This window comes from Halyomorpha halys, unplaced genomic scaffold (genome assembly GCF_000696795.3).
Source record: "Halyomorpha halys isolate HHAL.00 unplaced genomic scaffold, Hhal_1.1 Scaffold1873.1, whole genome shotgun sequence".
NCBI lineage: Eukaryota > Metazoa > Arthropoda > Insecta > Hemiptera > Pentatomidae > Halyomorpha > Halyomorpha halys.
This window is the reverse complement of record NW_027114691.1, coordinates 160,661-184,815: the sequence shown is the minus strand read 5'-3', so window position 1 is coordinate 184,815 and position 24,155 is coordinate 160,661. Positions and strand designations below refer to the sequence as shown.

Below are 24,155 nucleotides of genomic sequence, written 5' to 3'. Positions count from 1 at the left end.
ATTAAATTATTTAATTTATTAATATAATTATTAATTATTTAAATGATCAATATAATAAACTTCCTTGAAAAGAAAATACTGAATAATTTGTAATATTTATTACTTATTAAATTCGATATTTTAATTACTGGAGCGCAAAATAATTATTGAAAGCTTATTCTGAAAATGTTTTGTATTTTTGTCCATCCAGAATGACAAAATTACACAATGCGTTGTCAAAGCATAGGCGTATACAGGAAATTAGTTTTTTGCGACAGTAGTTGATTAAATTTGATCAAATTTATAATCATTAAAGGAATTAAAATGAATTACAAATCAATACTTTTTTTCCAAATTTCTTCCAATATTAGCCAATTTAGATGCGCTCCTCTCGAAATAAATGTGTACCGAATTCGTGTATGCGTAAGCGACAGCAGTGGGCGTAATATGTTACAATCGATATGGGAACTAGCAAGTATCATCCCACACAGGGTTATATAATAGGTTAACTGTTCAATTAATTATTCCCCAACACAAATTTGACAAATACAGAACTATATTTGTTTCCTGATGACTAAAATGTAAAATACGAGTTTTGAGTCCGATGAAATGGATTTATTTCTGTTCCTGCATCAATACAAAGCTTCTCTATCAGTGTTGAAGAAGCAAGAATATCTCGACAAATATTACATTTTGAAATCATCAGGAAGGTCAGAAGGAACAATGTTAGAAATATTTAGAAAAAATACTTACATCACGAAATTAAAAAACAAAGAAAAATGGAATTGACGTCATAGAAAAAACGTCAGGGAACTATATTATACTCACCAACAATTGGACACATTATTCTTTTCTAGATATAATAGTAATGGATAGTTACTTGGGTTAATTGGTTTATTTGAAAAATTTGATAGAGATGAAGAAAAAGTTTCTCTGAGTTCCATTATCACATAACACAGCACACATAGTGGTTAGCTTCAGGGCCTGGATTCAATGATGGATTATTGCACCATATATGTATAAATGCATTTCCATTATCGCATTATATACAGCACTACCTCTTGGATTAGTAGGTTTATTGGTCCATATTTGACTTCTGATTTTAAAGTAGCTACCACGTGTGAATACACACTCTTGAAATATTCTCTTAATATTCCGGATCGGAAAAACAACAGTTTACAATAGGTAAGTGGGAAATAACCTAAAATGATTACAATTAATTTACTGATACACTTGATCTTTGAATTCTAACATCACAATTTTAGGCTAGAATTTTTCCTTTAATTTCTGTACTATCAGATTGACCTGGTTGCTTTTAGGTGGTTATTTTAACAGTTATTTTGTGACTGTTAATAATGGGGATACAGTCTCATACAAAAGATCTCTAAATATTTACAATGCTGTAACCATTGAACAATTATAAATATCAATTATAAAAAATAATAATGGTTATGTAATTATGAATAATATAGAGAAAACAAATAATATTTATAAAATCAATAAAAAAAATTACATACTACAGAATAATTTGAGAAAAAATAAATAAAATGATAATAATGATAATGATTACCGCTAAAACCCATGAAGGGTCAGGGTTTCAGTAATTTGTAAGTAAGGAAGGTAGTAACTGTTACTACACTAACGGTAGTAAAAGAAGATGATTTTGTCCGAAGCACGCTCGACCGCCCGATTGTCCCCAGTTAAGCGTACCAACTTCATGAGGCTGGGTGGACTCAAGAGAGCTCCCGAACCCACTGGGTTGACTCATGGCTACAGTAGGAATTAATAATGATCTACCCCAGCCGGATTCGAACCCAGATCCTTAGATCCTTGGCATAGTGCCTTACCACTGAGCCACTATCAATGATAATGATAAAATTAAATAAATATAGCAAGATGTCTAGATCTCATAGCAAGATGTCTGGCAAGAGCCTGGACCTATGAAATAATTACTTGTGTTCAGTGATACATTATAGTTTGTGAGAAATGTAACCTTGAATTCCGGTTCGTGGTAATATACATACATATCTGTTAGCTTAGAAAAAAATAAATAAGTTAATTTTTATCTCATGTAGTAATATATAAATCTGGGAGGAGGGAGAATTATTACTTCTGATTTATGGGAGTACTAATAAATTATTAATTTTAACCAATTATGACGCGTATAAAACGAAATGTCGAAAACCTCTTTTCACTAGAACTCACAAGGATTCATGTATTCAGTCTTTGATAAATAAGTAGTGTTTCTTGACCAACGATTATAAAAAAGGAGATGTGGGAAGCATTTACGCCCCCCCCCCCTCCTGGATCAGATTTATTCCCTCAATCTTATTGAACCCAGATTAAGGTTGATTGTACCCCAGGAGATTCTCCTGACCTTTAAAGTCAAGCTAAAGCTTGTAACAGGTACAACAGATATAATAGTCAAGAATTACCCTCAAAACTAATGTTAAAAGCTACTCCAAAAAAAAAAACAGATAAATATTAATTAGTTTTTTTCTTGAAGTGTTTTTTTCTAGGTGGCCTTTGTTCTAAAATACCACCGTCTCTTGTTACAGATAATAGTAATTGACGAAATGTTATCAATAGATGTCAATCATGTATTAGTCACCGTGAATTCAGCCATGTTTAGGAAATATCATAGGGACGTCGTAGACCTTAATAATAAATTGAGCCCTACTAAGAGGTGGCATACATCTGATAAATCTGTTAAAGAGACTAACTTGTCTGAGCAGTTAAGAGTTTCAATGAACTTCTGGGAGCACACATGCAAACTTGTAAGATTATGTCTGATCCACTCCCGTCATCTTCTTGGTTCTGACTGACACTCTGTCCTAGTTTATTAAATCGACCAGCTGAAACTTTGACAGCTAATTATGGTCATTTATAGCTTTATAGAAATAAATTAGTAGTTACATATTAATAAATAATAATATTAATTAAATTTAAAAAAATCGACTACGGTAATAACCCTATCTTATACTACTATTTCTTATAAGATACGGGATGTAATTGCATAGCTCCTTAAAAATGTCAGTGGGTCGTTAGTGAAGTTGTCACCTATAGATAATGAAACTTTGCATAGTAATCGGGTGCCTTTCACAACCGAACGAAACTCAAGACTTCTGAAAAAATGATGATATACTTATGTTTACAGTTACATATACAAAGAGCTTTCTGTATGGTGACATACTCAGTTACATGGGGTTTTATATACTTCTAAAGAAGTGTCGCGTTTAGTGAAAGGTAATATGTTTCAGAATATAACACCCCGTGTAAAATAATAAATAGGGGTATAGAACAGTGTTATTTCCGTAAACGAGTACTTTTTTTTATTTAATATTTTTACATTTATAATTTTTCATGTATCGGCATTTTATATTTTAATTGCCTAGAATTTGGATGAATGTTAATGGAGTATTGATACCATGGTGAAAGTATCGTATCGAAAGGAATATCGACCGTATATCTATCTGTGACCTTCTGTACCATTTTCACGCTGAAAATCAAAGAATCAAAGAATAAAGTTATTTTCCTTTGTATTAATTTTTTTTACATTTTATGTGAATAATTTTCTACCCCAATAATGTAAGATTACTATTTTCCTCCACACGGCTCAAGATCTCTTCAGTTGACTATATTTCTTGAGCAAGTATAACTTGATAAACGTGATCTATTTGAAGCTATAAAAAATGAGACAAAACTATTAATAAAGCCAAGAATATAATTACTATTTCCTGATGGCTTTATTTAAAAATCCACTATCAATCATGCGTGTTAAAGAAAAAATGTTCCTATAGTGTCTTTCAAATATAAGTTGAACATATAAAATTAATCCTATAGTTTTTAATGTAAGATCCTTTTTCATCTTTACTACCAATATTACAATTATTGGATATAGAATGAATAGTGGCACATCTCGCAAAAAACAAAAATTGTATTTGACATTTTCTGAAGTATGTACCGTACACAACAGTTTTTGACAACCTTACTAGCCTCAAGGTTCAAACAACAGCCAAGAAAGAAGCCCTTATCAATAATTATATCTTAGGAACACGTCCATTTGAAAATAAAACCAAAACCTATTTTTGACAGATATGGTGAAATAGTTTCCTAAACGCATATAAAGAGTTGTAAATTATTCCCATCTATATCTAAATGTAAACAATTTTCCAAATTAATAACGGTTTTTTTTTATATATATAATAATGAACCCGAAGTTTTTCCGTATTCTGTTTCACTTAAGTGAATGAATCAAAGTTTTGACAAATTCAGTGTTAAACAGCATTAAATTAAATTAGTAAATATCAGAATGTCACACTATTAAATTTTGAAAGAAAAGGCAGTTCTTCCACAGGAAATTTAGAATGGAAGACCGTCTACCATAACTACAGGGATTACAGAAGGAGAGGTAGAGTAGAGAACACCTATCCTGAAGATATGGACGATGCGATTGTGGAATACGAGGTGGAGTAGGCAGTCAACAAAATCCAGCTAGGAAAAGCTCCAGGACCAGATGGCATAGCTCCGGAATTTATAAAATAAGGCGGCAATGAAATAATTAAATGCTGTTCCAGATGATTTGGGACCTTAAGTTGCTGCCACGAGAATGGGAAAATAACATCATAATCCCAATTCACAAGCAACGCAATCAAAGCGAATGCAAGAACTATAGGCCAATATGCTTATCCTCAATAGTGTACAAAATATCATACAGCGACAAGCACGTAGGAAGGATAACGTCGACAGTAATGAGATTCCTCCGAAGAATAGTTGGTAAGACCAGGAGAGACTGTGTGAGAAATGAAAGGATTCGGGAGGATTTTCTCAGTGCGAGACACAATGCAAGTAGTATGGACACGGTCTGTAGAATGGACAATATCAGAAAAGCCGTCAAATGAAAAAAAGGAGGTATTTGGAAGCAAAGCCGGAAAGAAGACGGTGCGCGACACCATGCAAGATTGACAACCATTTTACCATTTTAGTATGGACACATCTGTAGAATGTATGATACCGGAAAAGCTAGGTGGTATTTGGAAGGAAGGCCGCAAGGAAGACGGCTTCGTGGCAGACCTAGTTGCATGGACTCTGAGTACATTGGAAAGCTAGGGGCAGCAAGAGGACGCACCATCCGGGAGATGAGAAGACTAGCAAGGGACAGGGACCGGTGGGCTAGATGGACTGAGACTGCTCCACACATGACACAGGACTTAGAGGAAGAAGAAGACAAAATGTACCGAACATGTATTTTAAGCTGGTGAAACAGAGACGCTCATTGTATGTTTGTTCAAGTTTTGAAATATGGAAAACATTAATAATGTAGCCATTACGTTAGTTATAATGCCAAAATTCATTCGAAAATGAATGTTTAATAGTGACGGTCGGTCTGGAACGTCTGTGCATCACGACAGATCAATAGGTCAATCATAAAAAAAAAAAAAACACAATATGATATAATTGAAGATTATAAATATATTTCATAATAATGATACAAAAAATATAAATTTAAAAAAAAAGAACATTAATTTTGTGTAGTACAACTTTTACTCCGGGGAATACCTAAATTAAACAAATAATATTCTACAAATATCAATAATTTCAGTAGGAAATCCATGAACAGGATTTATACTATAATAGAGTTAAAATAAACATGATGATTGTATTGGTGAAGTTGTAAAAGTCTTTATTTAGTTATTGAATATATTATTATTTTAGTACTGAAAAAAAAAGAAATAGAAAGACTGAATGTGAAAACTTAGTTTTCATCAGTTCGTAGTTGAAGACGATTTATAAAATTATTAAAACTCTAATATCCATGTTTACGATCATTATCACGTCCCCCCTTCATTAAAGTATGGAAGGGCATGGGGCTGAACAAAGGACCAGGAGGTAACTAAGGTGAATATTAATACGGGCAGGAAGTAAATCATTGCTTGCTTATATTGAGTTTAGGAGAGGTGATGTGTGGTGTACACCTACATACTGCACCACAAAGCTCCATTCATTTTGGCCTCACATAAATTATCGCAGCCTAGTTATAAATAATGGTGGAGAAAGATCCTATATCTCAACACGGAGAAGTTGTCCCAGGAAAATCCATATTTTTTTTTCCACATAAATTTTTCTCTGACCCATAATGTCTTGTTGAGCATATTTATATCTCAAAGACTCAATTATGTCTTATGCTGTTGTACCCATTAAACCGATACATCTCAATTGTATTTATAAGCACATCACATAATACTCTTCCTAGTATAGTAGATTTTTAATTTGTAAAGATCTACAAAATTGTGAGAGGCCGTGCAATATTACAAAATATTAAATGGCATGCCATCATCAACCTAATTTATTGTAGGGAGAACGATTAAATCATCAAAGTAAATTATTAAATTAATCTAAGTATTATGATGTACCTACCAACCATATAAAGAATTGAATTTATTTTAGAACAATATTATATTAGAGGCCGATTGTGGCCAAAGGAGTTAAGGCATCATCTTAGAAACCTTGTAACTGAAGCGGCTTCGGTTCGAATCCGGCCTAGAAGGACTTTTATTTCGAGATAGCCCCATGGAGTGAAAACTTCCTCCCCCTAACATTGGCTTTGAGTAAGTTGTTTACCTGCAGATAACTCCTATCTCAAAAATAAGAAATGAATAGGAAGGGGGTTATAGAAAAAAAAGAAAAACAAATAGTCCAACAATTTTTCCTTAACTATTCAATACAATCACATTATGGGTTAAATAACACGCCCAATACTCCTAATCATGTTGTTAAAAAAAAATTATTTATTTTATCACAATTTTAGATTGATAGAACATGATTGTGTATATTTTGGGAAATATATATATTTAAACAACAAATATCTCTTAAACATATTATTTATTTGATTTCCTGTATATATCTCATGTTCATCATACTAAATTAGATAGAAACAAATAAAAGAAAGCATAAGAATGCTTATATAATTTAATTCAACATTATCACTTTTATTCAACAAATTAATATTTGGTTTCTAAATTTTTTTTTCAAATTTTTTTCTTAGTAACGCGCAATGTACCTACGTTTTTATCTAATAATAATATAACCAGTATGTTTTTCTTCGCACAATGATATCCTATTCTAATGAAGAATTCACACGATTGAATTCTTCTTATCTTTGATAAATTATTTCTGATTTTCACTTCATTGTTTTTCAACATTTTCATTACATTTTTAATTTTTTACAGTTTACATTTTCTCCCTTTTTAAGTATTATTAAAAATATACATAGATTGTAAAAATTTATAAAAAAAATGGAGAGGGTGAGAGAAAACATTAGATATGTCAACAACTGTAATACTTCAGGCTAATAGTATCCACCCGACAAACATCTTTAGTAATGGAATGGGAATCATTCTACCAAGAGGAAAATAATCAGCCCTAAATAGGTATATGAAACTGAATTTTATTCATAAGTTTCCCCTCATCACAATTTATGGTGTTGAGGGACTTTTAGCAAAAGACTAGCCATGAATAAAACATTTAATGTATCATTACAATAATTTATGTTGTATCATTGGGAGGAAGAATGGAGCATGTTGGATAGATAAGGTTGAGACAAATGAAGCTTAGCTTCCTAAACCAGTTAGAGGGGTATAAGATTTATAAAGCTACCCTCAGCGAGGGTGGAGTATGATTCTGCCCACAAGATATCCAGTCCTATAGATTACTATTAATGTCTGGTAAGTCCATTGTTTTCTTTTTTATAGCTCCAATGTTTTAGCAAACATAAGTTTGGTAAGGATATTTGAGATATCTAGAGAGGTTACATAAAAAAAACATTACGTTCGTCAAACATTCTAGAAAATATAGAAAAAAAAATTGAAAAGGATTTAATGCTAATTCATTGTAACGTTCACACTATGTCACTTACTAAGTAAACACAACAATACTCTAATATTTTCAAAATTACTCTTGTCTCTCACATTAATTTTCAATAACCTGAATCATAACCCACAGATATTATTTGTCCCTAGATGGCAGAATGTTATAAGCTACCTTCTTCTTAATAAAGTTATTTTTTTTTTTACATTGTGGGATGTTCTAAGTTGATATTGGAATAGCTAACATTTAATAAGTCTCTTCTTTTAGGTTTAGGAGAAAACGACGGTTTAAAATTATAACTTATAAATTTAATCCACAAGATATTATTTTTTTTTTAAATTTACAAACTTGAAAAGATAAATATTTAGCCATCTGATCACAAAAATAGAAAAAAATATATATATTGAGAGAGAGTGGGGGGGGGGGTAAAAGAAATACAAGTTTTACAAGCTGTAAAAAATTTTGAAAATCTATCTTATTGTACTTCGTAGATAGTTTTTCTTTCTGGAAAAACCATTCAAATTTCAAAATGTACAATAGCGTACAGAACTCACAACTCTTTTTTATGAATTATACTGATTTCTCCACACCTACGTAATAAACCCTATTGAGTTAGGTCACATGAACGTTATGAAGCTCAAACGCATTGAGTATAATGTCCGGTGAAGAGAATTTCACCCTGTAGGCACTTTATAAAATATAATATCCCGAATCCCTTTATATCAAACAAACATTTCGTTATATCCATTGGTTTCAGGTAAACAATACAATCAAGCTAACAACGATTGGAAAGTATTTCAAAAGAACTTACGGTCGAAACTTACTGCTTATACCTGGAAGGTGTCATCAAAATGTATTCATGGCTAGCAAACATTCCTTAATCTAAAATTTTAAAGACTTCTAAAGAATAGATTTAAATAGAATAGGTTCCTCTACAAGACAGAAACGATAAAAAAAAAAAAACTCCTAGATTCCCATTGCTACAACACTTATGCAACAAACGCTCCATTTACAACTAAAAAATCATACAAATCTTGATTACTAAACATATTTGTAAAGGGAGTCTACATCCCCAAGCATACAGCTACAGCTTGAGGATCAACCGAAACCATCAAATTCCTCCTGTATTCAATCCTTAAAATCCGAAATCCTCCAAAAATCCTTAATACTCCTTGTTAGGTCACATATAAACCTAGTGATGAAGACCTCAATATCCTACTTATTGCTTATTTAGCCCGTGATAGATATTACTCCTTTAATCCGAAATTCCTTATTCACACTCTCTACTTATCATATTTACTTATTGTGCTTAATTATACAGTTATAAATTTCTATAAATAGAGAATTCAAAAACAAAACCAAGGGAAATATGTAACCGAAAACTTAAAGACCTAATAATTGGTTAGAGCTCATGTTTTAATGATCGATTAATAAATTATTTCAGAGACAACGAAAACTATTAACTTTTAATTTACCCGAACATTGCAGCCAATGCAAATGACAACGCAATATTTAAATAAGAAACAATCAATATTGATAAAGTGTTATTTAATGAACTGAATAAATCAATTATTAATAAATGTATGAAAATTAAGTGGACAATTATAAAGTAATAAGGTAATCACTGAAATTCTTCCTTGACAGCACGAAGTGGAAGCTCGAGTTGAACGCCTACCACTCGAGCTGAAATAGCCATTGACTTTCCGATTCCTATAAATAATGAACTTGAACTGAATAGGTTTATTTGACAAAGGCACCGTATAAACCTGAATATCTATCTATAATTAGTTTTTTTTTGCGTCAATGCAGTTTATTTTAGTTTTATCTTCTTTCTCTCTACCTCTCTTTCTTTATATAAATACTTTCAGTACACGTTCATTAAATTGTATCTCTCTAATCCTCACTCAGTTAATTATAAACAAATGTGAAAATTACCATTAGCAGTATTAAAGCTTTAAATATTTGTTTCCTTTGAAGGATTGGAGTGGATTTGCAGTAATCAAAATTGATCAAAAGTAATATTCATTATTGCGCTATGAATCAATAGTGTAGGGATATCATAAAATATTTATTTGATTAAGTCCCAAACCTACTTGAGATATAGTATCAGAGCTTGTTAAACTCATTTCTATAAAAAATAACATTAAATATTCAAGGATTATTGAATCTCCAAATCATTCAATGCTCTCTGCATTTTTTCTGATGCTAAATTAATTTTTCTAAAACGATGAGCTAAAATGTTTACATTTTTAATAACAACAAAGGATTAGTGTTCGTACTAGGTAAATTAAAACAAAATGTGCTAGTAAGTAATACTACAATTTTTATTTATCGTCAGATAATGAAGAGGTAACGTTAATCAAACCTGTAGTTTCAACAATAGAAATTAATATTTATTATTAATTATTAATTTCCTCAGTTTATTATTACCTGAGACAGATGAAGTAAATTGAAAAAACTCGGTTACTTAAAATTGAGAACATTCCGAAACATCAGAAAAAATCTGCTGGCTTTTAATTTCGTATTTTTTGCTTCCTATTAAACTTATGATGATGTAAAAGAAATTAGATCCACAAGACACCATACCAAAGCACAGTGTTTATTTTTTCCTTTCTGAGATGTAGCCATGTAGCGAAAATTCTGTTTTCACTATGGCTGAAATTAAAGGCCCTAACGTGAGGTGGGTCTCCTAAGATGTTTCTCGACCAAAATTCATGAGAAATATGTGTTGTTCAAGTTAAAAAACTATAAAATGAAAATATTTTATTCAGTATTATTTTGTGTAATTATTTTTTTGTAAATTGATGCCTTGAGAGAGGAGGTGCATACCTTTATTTTGTGGAATATTATTGGTATTACATGTCTCCATCTATAAACAAAATTTTGAAATTATTTGTAAAGTATTCAATACAGGGACTCGTATTAAATGTTCCATTTCCACTAGAGATTTTAGATTTCCCTTCTTATTTAAGCATATCTGAATAGATCCTTCATTCTTGTCTGCAGAACATCTCATACAATCATTATTTTTACTTTTGGTTTCCCTTTCTCTTCAATACTTTCTTAAGAAATCAAGACTTCTTTCACAGCTCTATCGTTAATGAGGGTTGAACCAATTTCATATTAAAAGAACTACTCATATTTTATATAAGGTGGAATAAAAACCGAAGAAATTATCCCTATTGCAACCCACTATAGTAATGTATGAGTCAATAACATTACTTTCTGAATTCGATCCATTGAAACTCAAAACTAGAGATGTGATATTTTTATTTAAATGATTTAGACTATTGATCATTTATTGTAGAAAAGAAAAATTTCATTGAACTTAGCGTTGCCCTTAAATTGGGACCGACAATAAGAGAATTCTATTAGAGCTAGAGCCCTCCATGCCTGCTCCGAATACTGGATACCTATAGGGAGGTCCCATTCCTGTCCGATTATTGAATATTAATTTAATTGCTCTCCCTAAAGCTCTTATCAAATTAAACCCGGGCCAAATTCCGCCTGAGCCGTCGCTGATCCTGCAATCGAAAGTAGCGAGGAATTGGTAACTACGCTCTTCAAGTTATATATTTTATTTCAACATTTATTTCAGTGCGGTTGCAAAGCCAGCATTCCTAGATGTTTCTCAGTACAGGGCATTTCATCTAATACTTTTTTTTTACAAAATAAAATTTCTAAACATAAATAATCTCGGAAAAAACTTTTTAGTATAATAATAAAAAAATGTTATGAGGAAGTTCAATTTCATACAACAGTAAGACCCAAATAAATTTGACTAATAGCGACTTTCAGCCAAATAGAATAAATTTTCATTAACCATATATAGTATTAGCATTAAAAAATTATTCAAATCAACAATAATCCGCCCATCACTGCTTTGCACTCAATTTTGGAAAACCATCGGATCTCTAAGCGAATTGTAAATAAATCCTACATCCGACTAAAACCAATTATCAACATTTATCCTCATAAAAAAATATACTGGTACGTAAGTAAGTAAGTCTAATAAAATTCTTATTAAAAGGCTACTTAGCTGTGAAATTCCCGGCATAACTAATGTAAATTTAAGTTTTTTAAGTGGTTTCTGACATTTTTTAACAAAACGTTTTATCTTGGGATCTGCAATCTTATAATAAATCTTAGAACTATTCTATTGTTTAGCATTTGTTCCCATTACCAGATTACACGTCTGACACAAAATGTCGTATTCCATCTCGAAACTTGATAATATTTATAACATTTTGAGAGAAAATCGATTTAAGTACCTTGAATAATTCCAAGAATAGAGCTCCTTGAATTACAGAGAAAAAAAATAATGATAATTCTATAACAATAGTTTTAATCAATAACAAAATGAAAATTTTTGGCATATTATTAAACCGAACAAAAGTAAATCCAAAATTTCCAGTGTTGATGAGTTTTAATATCAATGAAAAGGCCTTGCGTAGTATCTCTCCGTATGAAAATATTAAAAACATTTGTATATTCCATTATTTTTTTTTTCGGCGAAGACTCTCAATGGAGCCCTTTACTGCCTTGCGGTGATCCATGGTTGGGGATCAAAGTTTTTCATTTTGTGGGACCACCACTCAATGAAAAAAGTCGACGCCCTAAGGCCGAATTCGAACCACCGTTTTACCAATTTGATGTCTATTGCCGACATCAAATTAGTAAAATAGTGTCTTAACCACTGAGCTACGGGTGGCCCTTATTCCATTCTTAAATTACTACTAAACTTTTTATAGTTTCAGACCAGACTGAGTTTTCTGCCTTGAATAATTTTGGGAGTTCTCAAAACTTCAGATGTTTTGCCAAAAAAAGTAAATCTAAACGTTCAGATGCTACTCAATATTTTTATTTATATTTTAGAAGATCGAAACGTTTAAATATTAAACTTACAATAAATTTCCAATAGTTTAAAAGTTTAATAGAACTTTGATCGGTTATAGGCTACAAGACAAATACTGAGAGATCTCCATTTCAAGCTAGATAAATTTTGTTGAGTTAAAATCATCAAGCTGCTGCAAATTTAGCATATTGAAAAAATAATTATTCCAAGATTATAAAAAGGCCTTCCTTCCCACCCCACTAAGATCCCCAAAGAGCGACGGCCCTGTCACTTTCGAAAAATTTACTTAAAATGGGAAGAGAAAACTTTAAGATAGTTAAATCGAACAATATTTAAAAAGCGCCAGAAATAAAAAAACAGCGTGATATTTAGCCGCAAAATATTTATATTGCAAAATTCCAGAAATTACTGGCAAAACCTTTTCAGACATTAGAAATAATCCAGACCGGGAATTTTTCTTCTAATTTTGACTATTTTATTGGACTAAAACCAAATAAAAATCTGGAAACTCCGACCTAGATATTAATAGTAAAAAAAAAAACTTGAGTTTGCTGTTTCTTTATTTTGAGCGACACGGCTGCTAAGATAAAGAAGAGTTAAAGTAGGATTTGAAATGGTCGCGTGCTGGGACTGGTTCAATCAAATAGGTTCCCGGCTGTGGCAGCAATTAGATGGCGCTAGGGCTCAGCTGCTCTATAAATCCCGTCCTAAAGAAGGGGGAGGGGGAGGGTTACCCCTCCTCGCACACCCCAAAAACAACAAGCTACTTTTCAATTTGGACCCCTCTCCATCTGAGAAGGACGTACTGTTCTTATTCTGGAAATAGAGAAAGTTTAAAGGGTTTGTGAAAATAATAAAATTAGAATTATGTCACTTTCAAGAAGGTTGATAAAAAATCTAAAATTGTTTATATCCATTACGAACTAATGATATTACAACACATAATCATATTATTTAGTTAATGGAAAGTATTTAAACACTTACAGGATTACTTACAAACATATTTTTAATGTTTTTTTGTGATATATTTATTGAGATTGACTTCTGTACATTATAATACATTAAGTAAATTTGCTGCAAGTTTATAATGAAGTGATAGTGAAGCATGGAGAGAAACTACCCTTTATTTTGAGCGGGCACGCTAATACTCTTTTTGAAGTAAATTTGTTTCTTGGTTTACCTCATCCTGTTCTTTTCTGACATAAACGGGGTGGGAGCATTATCCTGTTGATTAACCAGAGTGAGAGACCACTGCAGCTCGAGGTTGCACTCTTGAAGTAAGATTGATGCCTTAGCACACTCACCTAAAACGGCCTCCGCTCACAATTACTACCTACATAAGTTTTTATTGATTTTAAGAATCCACAGAACATTCACAATCAGTAATATTTGCTCTTTAAGATAACCACTTGCAATTTCTTTTAAGCGACCAAATACTCTTTGCAATCGACTAGTTAGAAAAAAATCGAAAGCATTGTTTCAGATTTAGCTGATAGGATTATTTTTTGTACCAGTTAAAATCCTAAATTCAAAAATTAAAGCGACTATTATAGTCGTGCAAATTAACATTTTTAGAATACGGACAACATATTTCCTAAATAAAAATAACAATCCTTCTTCTCTTTTGAGCTTTCTTTTATTCCGTATTTCCTTTAGATGCACAGAACCGTATATTTGGCCTTTTCCATTTTTATTACCGTTTCTTTCCTCTTTTTTACCCTTATCAATACCGTTTTATCTGCAATCACATATTTTTATTATTCTTAAGTATTTTGGATATCTATTTCTTTAACAGCTTCCATCAAAGATTTTATATTTAACTACGTAGGCATTTTAAAGTCACGTTAAAACGTTTCGGATTGAATTATAACTTTAGTAATATATTCCGGTACTAAATAAAATTAAAGATGAGGAAGAACACTTCACACGAAATGACACTTCGGAGTCAAGGACTCACTTCCTTAACCTTCTTCTGTATAAGGCTATTGGTCTTTAATGTGAATTTCTTCTTGCACAGTCTGTGTGATTGTGTGTAAGTTTTAAACCACCGTGGACAACCCAAAAATACCAATTTATGCTCCTCCAAACAAAATTATTTATGTTTCACTCCGCGTCATGATCCTCCTCTCCTTGTAAGAACCGTTGAAGAGGGAATCAACCTGTATAAAAACTGAAAAGGCCTTACTCCTTCAATTACTAACTATCGATTATCTGTTATATGCATACGATTTATCATTTTTTTCATTAAATGAAACCTGTACCCCTATAATCCATGAAGGGGTTGTAAGGAATTGGTAGTGCAGGATATTTCCCGAATTAATCAGCTTCATAAAGTACCTACCTTATGAAGCTTCATAAGATAGGTACTTTATGAAGCTGAGTGGCTCCCGAACCCACAGGTTTGACTCGCGGCTACAGTATACAGTATTTTTGCATCAAAAATTTTATGATATTGACTACTGAACAATTTTTTTCGTTAAATATTTTATTTATGATTCACTCAATCATTTTCGTTCGCATTCATGAAGAAATTCTATAAGAGACACTTACTCAAAATAAATTTCGTGAATTTAAGTAACTTCATTTTGGTTAAGAGTTATTTTATTAATAATTGTTTTACCAGACCCTTTTACTTTACACGGTAGCAATATAAACCAACAAGAAAATTATTATTTATAGTCCTTTCAGAATATATACTAATCAGAAGGCTAGAATTTTCTGAAGTAGAAGTGCTTATTCGGGTTATCCCTCACTGAGAGGATTAGGGCTTCAACTTCGTTTATATCATCTCGTATGTCCAAATCATTTCAACCTAACGTGAAGAAGGTTTCAGTTCTTCGCCGATCTTTTGTGATTTTAGTATTAATTAATTCATTTATATAATATAAAAAACGTTAAATTTATGGTGAAGGCATAACAATGAGTAATATTAAGGTCCTCTAATAATTATCTAATAATCTAATAACTATAAATAATAATAATTATAATGTCAGACATGAATGTCATAACCATATCCGGTATGATTTTGTTAACAGGAAAAATTTAATAAGTTTCAAATTATCCACAATAAAATTATTTTTTTACTGTTGGTAAAGTTATTTACTTAATTTATTCTATTTGTTTATGTATTTTTGACTGAAGGTCAGATATGATGCTTTTATATTAGTTTCAGTGATTATATATGTTTTGAAAGGGCTTAATATGTTCCATGGTCTCTTAACAATAATAATTTCCGTTGAATACAAACCAAAGTTGTTCGGTTTTACAATGGTTATTTTGTAACCCATTGCGAAAATAACAAGTCAGACATTTTATGATTTAAATATTTGTATTTAAACATACAATTTTGAAGTTTGAACATTTTAAGATAATATTAATATTATACAAATGGTGAACTGGTCGAATGTTTTCTATAAACGTGAAGGATAAATTGATTGTTCATATCAGAACAACAAAATACATTAAGTTAAATAACAATTTAAGAAGATGTAGAAAATGTGTATGGTGCTTTCTATAATAATATAAAACTGAAAAAATTAAATTAATATAAAATTTCGTAAATTAACAATTTTTTTTTTTAATCTGGTCTCAAAAGGGTCTATTCTGATAACGAGAATTGCAAGAGTGGAAGAGAGAGTCTGAGTAAGTTCTAGTGAAATACGAATAGATAATCCGATTCTCAGACTCGAGCCATTGTTGAGAGGACGAGCCAAGTGTATTACCAGAACTGAGGAGGAGGGCTCACTTCCATGGCAATTAGATGGGCTTTATGGAAAACAAACGAAGAGCGAAATTGAAGGGAAAAAGATAGCGAGACCGAGGGAGAGAGAGGGAAGTTAAAAGGCGACAAACTGAAAACACAAATATTAGCTGGGTGGCTTTAATTCGGACAGCAGTAGCACAAATTCAGCGTTCGAGCCGCTGGGTGACTATTATTTAATTAAGGGACGCCCTTAAAAACAGAAGGGGAGCTAAGGAGGGTGAAGGGTAGCTTATGGTTGTTAATAGCCACTAAAGGAGCAGCTCCCAGGTTTTATTGCTTTCTTGTAATTAGAACAGATTCTGCGCGCCAGATTTAGAGCTGCTCTGGTCCACTGTTGGTGAATTCATCAACGAGACCCCGAAATTAAAATACGTCACAGTGGTTTTTGTATTTCTAATTTAATTAAATTGGATAACAGAAAACCGGTCTAAATCGAAATATCCCGAGCAGTTTTTTATTATTCTTTATAGGGGGACTATTGTACCTCCAGATGTTGAGCTTTATTCTTCGAGAGAAGTCATGAAAAATTCGTTTTCTTTGTTATTATCCCCCTTATGCCCCGAAAACATAATTATGTTTGATTTTTGTAAAGGACAAAGTAAACTTTTCTTTCTGTGAAATCTTTTGTTTTCTGTAGCTTAATAAAATATAATATTAACTTCATGTATATTAATTAAAATGTAAATATTTTTTCTAAATAGGCAGTTAATAGATGTAATTACATTATAAGTATGTTTTGTTTTAAATAAAGGGAATTATACTTATGGTAATGTTTATATGGTGGAATACCTGCTAGTAGGATTATTTGCCACAACAATACAAGTAGTGGCCTAAGGTCAGTAGCCTAAGTATAGTCGCCCTGTCGGCTTGGTACAGTACGGTCGCCCAGTCGCTGTACCCCAGTCCACTTCGATGTGTGGGCCCGCCGACGTGGATTGAGAACATTGTTTCCGACCCATCGGAGTTCATCAATTCGTGAAAATTCTAAATTTAAATTCTAATTGTGTTCTATATTTTTGGAAAATTTATTTTTGTTTTTAATTTAATTTATGCATTTTGATTGTACTTATTTAACAAATAAATGTTTCGATCCGAGCCTGCGCTTCTTTTGTTTTTTTGTTAAGCTTTCCTACAAAGAGACAGAGTTGATTTAAGGTGGCTTAAATTAAATATAATATGAATATCATCATTCTTATTATCAATCTTATCGTGCCAAAACTCCTCTTTAAGATAAGTGACGAAATTCATACTGCGTGAAGAAGATTAATATGAAATTGTGGAAAACGAAATTACTTTCATGGTATCACTGTAATTCTACCCATGCTTCAACCCAATCAGTCTTAACCATTCCTAATTCTGCTAAAAAAATATTTATATAATGAATTTAATTAGGTATTTTGTGGTGTGAAGTTATTATTACCTATTCATATCTAATCATCCCACAATCTGCAGTAAAATTGTATGTTAAAAAATGTTGACCATACCAGAATTGAGAAAAATCCGTATCATTTGGGACTAGTTAAACATTTTTATTAAAAATATTTTATTTAAAAACCAAAAAACAAATCCTTTGCGATCTATAAAAATTAAAAATCAAATTTTGTCTGCTGGTACATGCCTGACATGTACATGGTACATTTCCGATGCTATACACCCCTTATCGTTTGATTTACAGATATTAGGTTCATACAAAGTGCGTATCCGTGCAAATAGCCTAATATATTAATATATAGCAAATATATTAATATTATTTTATTTATTTATGTTTTCTATATTTATTTTATAGAGTAATTTTCCATTCTTCTCCAGTTTGATTTTCGGAATAAAGAAAAATAACGAAGATGAACAAATATTTCAATTTTGGCTTAATTGCGTAACGCACAATGACTGACGCAGACATGGAGTACAACCTTGAGGATTTCCAGGCCAAGGTAGGCGGAAGAGGCCTTGGATCGAAGACGACCTCTGGCGGCCCACGTGCTGGCCCACGTGGCTACCAATAAAACCTCGCCCTCCTAAGATAGGGCAAGAAGCCAATCTCCTCATATTACATGAAAAATAAAAGAGGTGATTCCTCAACCAGGGAATACAAGATTTCGCTACGCCCCGTCTTGCATTAGTCATGTGCCAAATCCAATAGCTGTCCCAACCGAGTCAAAATTTGGTTTAAATTTTTATTAGCTTCTCTGACTACTGGACCTGTAACACCTTCAATAAAATTTTCAAGACCGTTCATAAAAGTTAATGCAAGAAAACTTAGGACGAGCTGTAAATCAGTACGGAAAGTTCTGTGTACCCCTTAGTGTAAGAGATATTGGTAGTCTTTTACACTATTTCTGATTAAATAATAAAAAATATCTCAATTTTCCTCTCAAAAATAATTATAAAATTTAAAGTACAATCGCATTCCGAAACCACATGGCTTACCACTATGAATTAAACGCTTTATTAATTTTATAGAAAGATTAATATACATTTTACGTATATGAAAATCATGTTCAAGAGAAACTTCGCCATTAATATATTACTTTTGTTTATAGATGGTGTCGTGAGCTACAGCCTTCCTCGGGGGAGCAGCAAGGAGTTGTCCGATGTGTCCTATGACGGCGAAGAAGAAGGAGACCTTCTCGTCAAAGGTTTAGGGAGGCTGGTCGATGGGATATATGGAGGTGACAACTTCAAAATGGATGTCGGTCTTGGTCATGGTATGTAAAACCCTAACAAAATATCTTATTTTGTCACTTGTAATTTTATTTACCAATAATATATGGAGAAATTAATTCATTAATCAATATTTCTTTCATTACTCTATGAATAATAATTACATTAATTTTATTATATTTAAATTGATGTGCGTGCTATTAGGCATAAATGTTTGTAAGAGTGGGACCGTAGTTGCCCTGTAAACGATGTATGATGAGTGAGTGATAGGCTTGTCACTCAATACACTCTATTCGACGTCAAATATTTTATATTAACTTCAATGTTTAACTAAACCTTCGAATTCCTCTCGTATCCAATCTTTACAATCCAAAATCCTTCGTAAAATCCTCAATGCTCCTTATTTTGTTAAAATAAATCCATAAAGACCTAAATGTTCCTTATGTAACCGATCTAGCCCGAACCCGATATTATTCCTTCCATATTAAACTCCCTAACCACCCAAACCCACTCGTTTCTAACCTTCCTTCCTCTTCCATTCCTGGCAATCCTCCAAGGCGCCTGAAAAGAAGATGGCCTCGTGACTTATATTGTAAACTGTTCTTAGAGTTCTACTACTGGGTAGTTTCTCTACATCCTGTATCATATCATTATGTCATTATGATCAAATTTACTGGTTGTATTTTTTTATACAGTTGTAAATATCAACAAATAAATAAAAAAAACACTTCAATGTTTAATAAATATATGAAAAATTCGATATCTTCCAGCAATTATATCAAATGAGATTCTTCTTTAAAAATAGAATTTTTATAAATTACTTGTAAAATTCTTTTTATCTTGACCAAGAAGAATGCCTTCTGCACCATATGGCTGATCGTCTTAGTCAGCTTGCTCGCCATTCAAATGTGGGAGACGTGACAACAAACACGTGACAGACAAGCTTAAATAATAGCTTGTCAGAGGCGGAAAACAAAACCGAAGAACTGTAAAGGCTGATCACATTGTTACGTTTGTATGTTGGCAAAAAATATTTGCTTTCCGCAGATACACGTACAAATGAACTCCTAAGGTTTACAATTTTCACATTTCAGGAACTCCTCAGCAAAACATAAGCTTTTAGGTTATGGTTTTATGGCTACCTAATACCTGAGTATGAGGTAAGAGTGAGTATTCTTATTCCGCACGTACATTCTTAGTAGATCACAGTCACAGAAGAGAACATTCATTGGAATCATGTTTTTTTTTCTCAATCATCGTCATTTTCTCCTATAATTATTCATTCTTTTGATAAATTTCATGTGTGATCATTTAGTCCATTACTATCGAGGACACTGTGCTGGAACCAATCGCTAATTCTTGACGCTTTGGCAAAAGTTTTTCCTACCTTGTTGCTAATTTATTTTGTTCTGACTAATGTCATGGCGTATCTGAAATTTTCTGAGAAAATTTGATTTCAATTATGGTTGTAGATTTAAGGTAGCTACTTTAATTTTAATAAAGTTAATCGATCATTTTTTATGTTTACATCATAAATTATAGTTTATTTTTTTTGTTTTTAGTTTAATCTTTCCATAATCATAAAGAGAATATTAATCAACATTAAAATCCAACATAGCAAAATTTTTAGATACAATACTTAGGTTTTATATCCAATCACGTTTATGGGAATATCAAGTTTTAATAAAACCTAGAATTGAATTCTATTTGACATGCTTCTGTTCTTCGAAAATTACTGTTCAGTATCCTACTAGCATTCACTTTAATAGCGAAACTTGTAACTAAATATTATAGCTAGTTATCGGAAGGTCTAAAATTGTTTGGTTTTGACAATGGAATGATGGAAGATTTATTTAGAATTCCAAGCTTATTTCACCAACCAAATGAAAACGCAAAATATTTGTAAAATATGAATACATTTTAAATTTATTTCGAAAAACGAATTTTGTTCTAATAAAAATTCATTAATTAGTTCAACTATAGATCCGGTATTCATATGTTTTTTTCGAAAATCACATTTCAATAAAAAAAAAAAAAAAATATCGAAGGATTTTTATAAAAGAAAAAAAAAGAAATAAAAGAAAAAACAAAGGTCCAAACTAAAACTAACTTTTGTGTTTTTTAATACTTAAAAGTTACCATGAATAATAAATGAAACTTTAGAAGTAAAATCAGTTCAGCCATCAAATTGTTGGCATGTTTCAGAAATTGAAAAATTTCATTAACAATAAAGTTTAGTGCTGCCAAAGTCCGGTGACTGAATTTAATTGTTGCATCAGGTGGTGCTCCTTATTAAAGAAACTCTTTGTAGGACCCAAAGGCTAACTTTGCGAAAGCAAATAAAAGAAAATTCTAAAACACTTTCAAGCAATAAAAATATGCACAATGACTTCCAAATCAATGTTAAATAATTGGCTAACAAACAAGAAAATAAATATTTTTCAATTTATTTTATAGTTATTGGAATTAGCTATAAAACTATAAAAATTCGAATTTCCATTCAGGGTCAATGGAAGAATAATATTATAATATAATATTTTAATTTTATTATAATATAATATTTTAATTAATGAACTTTTTAAACTTCAATTTGAGAGCATAACCACCAAAAAACTACATAGTTCTCATTCATGAGAAGTGTGGTATTTGACATATTTAGACCATTAAGAAACGAATATGAAAATAACAATTCATCGCTAACCATAATAAATTGAAGAGGGCATTGTTTCAAAATAAAATAAAAAGTAAAAAAAAAAAATCACTTTTCAAAAACTAGAAATGAATCTATTAATTGAGGACCTATTCAAAACGTATTTTGTACATTTTCTGAAAAAAAAAATAATAACAAAGTAATCGGAAATTATTTTTGGTAAGATGTCAAAGTATAAAATATTTTGGATCATATTTACATCTTGTCAATAATTCTAAAATCTATGAAAATTGTTGTTCACATCATAATCCATTTCGTCCCAGTTTTTTTTCCTCCGTTAAAACGTTGTTGTCTGGCAAAATTAGAAATGTGTAAAATGCATTTTGTCAGAAGTTCCTCATACATATAATGCATTAATTGATAAATAAAGTTTTTGTTTTAGTAATATATTCCATACTACTACTTTTAGACTATGGACAAGAATTCTCGTTTATACATTCAAATAAAAAATAAACAATAATAAAAATGAATTTCTGGTTCTACCAGTATGATTGAAGAAATTATAAAAAACATGATTTATCCTTGTTTTATTTTAAAATTCAAAATATCATGTTATTTAATGCAAAACAATTATTAGCATTCTATTCCACTTTGGCAATAAATATTCAATCTACAAATTACTAGCAATATGCTCATGTGATTGAAGTAATTGTTACCTGATTCTCTTTTTTTCTCCATTAATCTTTTCATCTTGGTTTAATGAATTTTTCCCCAAAATATTTTAATCTCAACTTTGGAACAATAAAAATATCTTTATTCTGAAATTTTCATTTGTTCATTTTTTTTTTTTTAACAGAGTTGGAAATGTGAATTATAAAGCTCTCAATTTGTTTAAATTGAGAAAAATATTCAAATTTTAAGTTCGATTTCAAAAATAGTTAGGTAAGTGTTGACCTGTCTGTAAACACAGTTGTGGTAACTTTTAATATAACAAATATGCGTCTTTTCATTCCAAACTCCTTACCCATTCTAACCCATTAATTCTTAATCTTTCATCCTTAACCATCCCTGATAATCCTCCAAGGCGTCTGAAAAGAAGATGGCCACGGGACCTTCTAATTTAAATTAATGCTTGATGTTCCACCAAAGGGTGGTTCCTTTCCAAGATTTTTAAGTGTATATGAAACATACAACATATTTACTTATTGTATTTATTATTTGTACAGTTGTAAATTACATTAAATAAATAAAAACTTTTAATATCTTATAGACACTATGAGTTATAGACACATTCTAGTGATGTTAATGCAAGGAATAAATTTTATAATATTATCTGGATAAAATTTTCGTGTGTACAATGCACAATATATTACATTATATGTACTAATGTATTATATTATATCTCTCAATCTTCAAAAAGTTTCACTATTGTGTAAGATGCTTGTTTTATTTCGTATATTTATCTCTTTATTGTAACAATGTTTAGTACAGTTACTCAACCTAGGTCTAGAAGTGCATTAAATATTGGCATATTGAGTAAAAGAACATGTATTCGGCAAAAATTTAACAAATCACTGTTAAAGTATTATTTTTTACGGAGTGAGTTATATTTTAAAAGTCAGAGAACTAAAGTCGGTTAATGAAATTTCTGATGCCCATAATATATCCATATTAGATAGCTGACCGTTTCCCAACCCCTTCGTGTTTCTAGCCAACTTTTTTATGTGCCCTCTCTCTTTATGACATACGTTCAACGGCGGCGATATAATATTTTAAGACTGGGAGTAAAGGTTTTTGCTGCTTACCAGAATATTTTAAGGTTTACGTTCTCCGAAGAAACCTGCCTCTCCCCCCAACTTATTAAAACTTTATAAAAGGTCATAGCTAACGAGAAGATAAGGCTGGAAATTTCTTGCTTCAGCAAACCGGCAAGTTGTATAATTCTAAACGCCCCTGTCAGGTAGGAGTCGTAAATAGTCTCCATGCTGCTAATTCGATAGTGAACCAAAAGCAGAAATTCTATCATGGTCCCTCATTAAATAAAACCTTCCCAAGTAAACTTTCTCGGTATTCTCGTTAGGAGATGACTTGGAATCAAAATCAAATATTGCTGATTTTCGCTGGTCCTGTGTTTTCCTCTCTTTATATTCCCGATTCTCCCCCTAAGCGGGTAATGTTTGAATTATGGCATGGCGACGTACCCCAGACTTTTTACAGGAAAAAACAAGACCCTACGGAAATATAGGCAAGAATTATAGCCATTTCGACCACGTATGGTTACATTTGAAAAAAAAAAAAAAAAAAGAGCGGAAGGAAATTTCTAATCTAACCAGGAAGTACCGAACAAATAATCAACGCTAAATAAAGTTCAACTTTTCCAA

At 31.4% G+C, this 24,155-nt stretch overlaps 1 protein-coding gene across 1 annotated transcript in view; it reads left to right on the top strand.

Annotated features, from left to right (window-relative positions):
* Positions 1-24,155, top strand: part of LOC106690794 (discoidin domain-containing receptor 2) — a gene marked incomplete at its 5' end in the record, with an annotated part of 139,213 nt that overhangs the window by 56,878 nt on the left and 58,180 nt on the right. Inside the window, 1 exon segment of the mRNA XM_014436361.2 lies at positions 19,004-19,168. Within this exon segment, the coding sequence (XP_014291847.1) occupies positions 19,004-19,168 (165 nt within the window).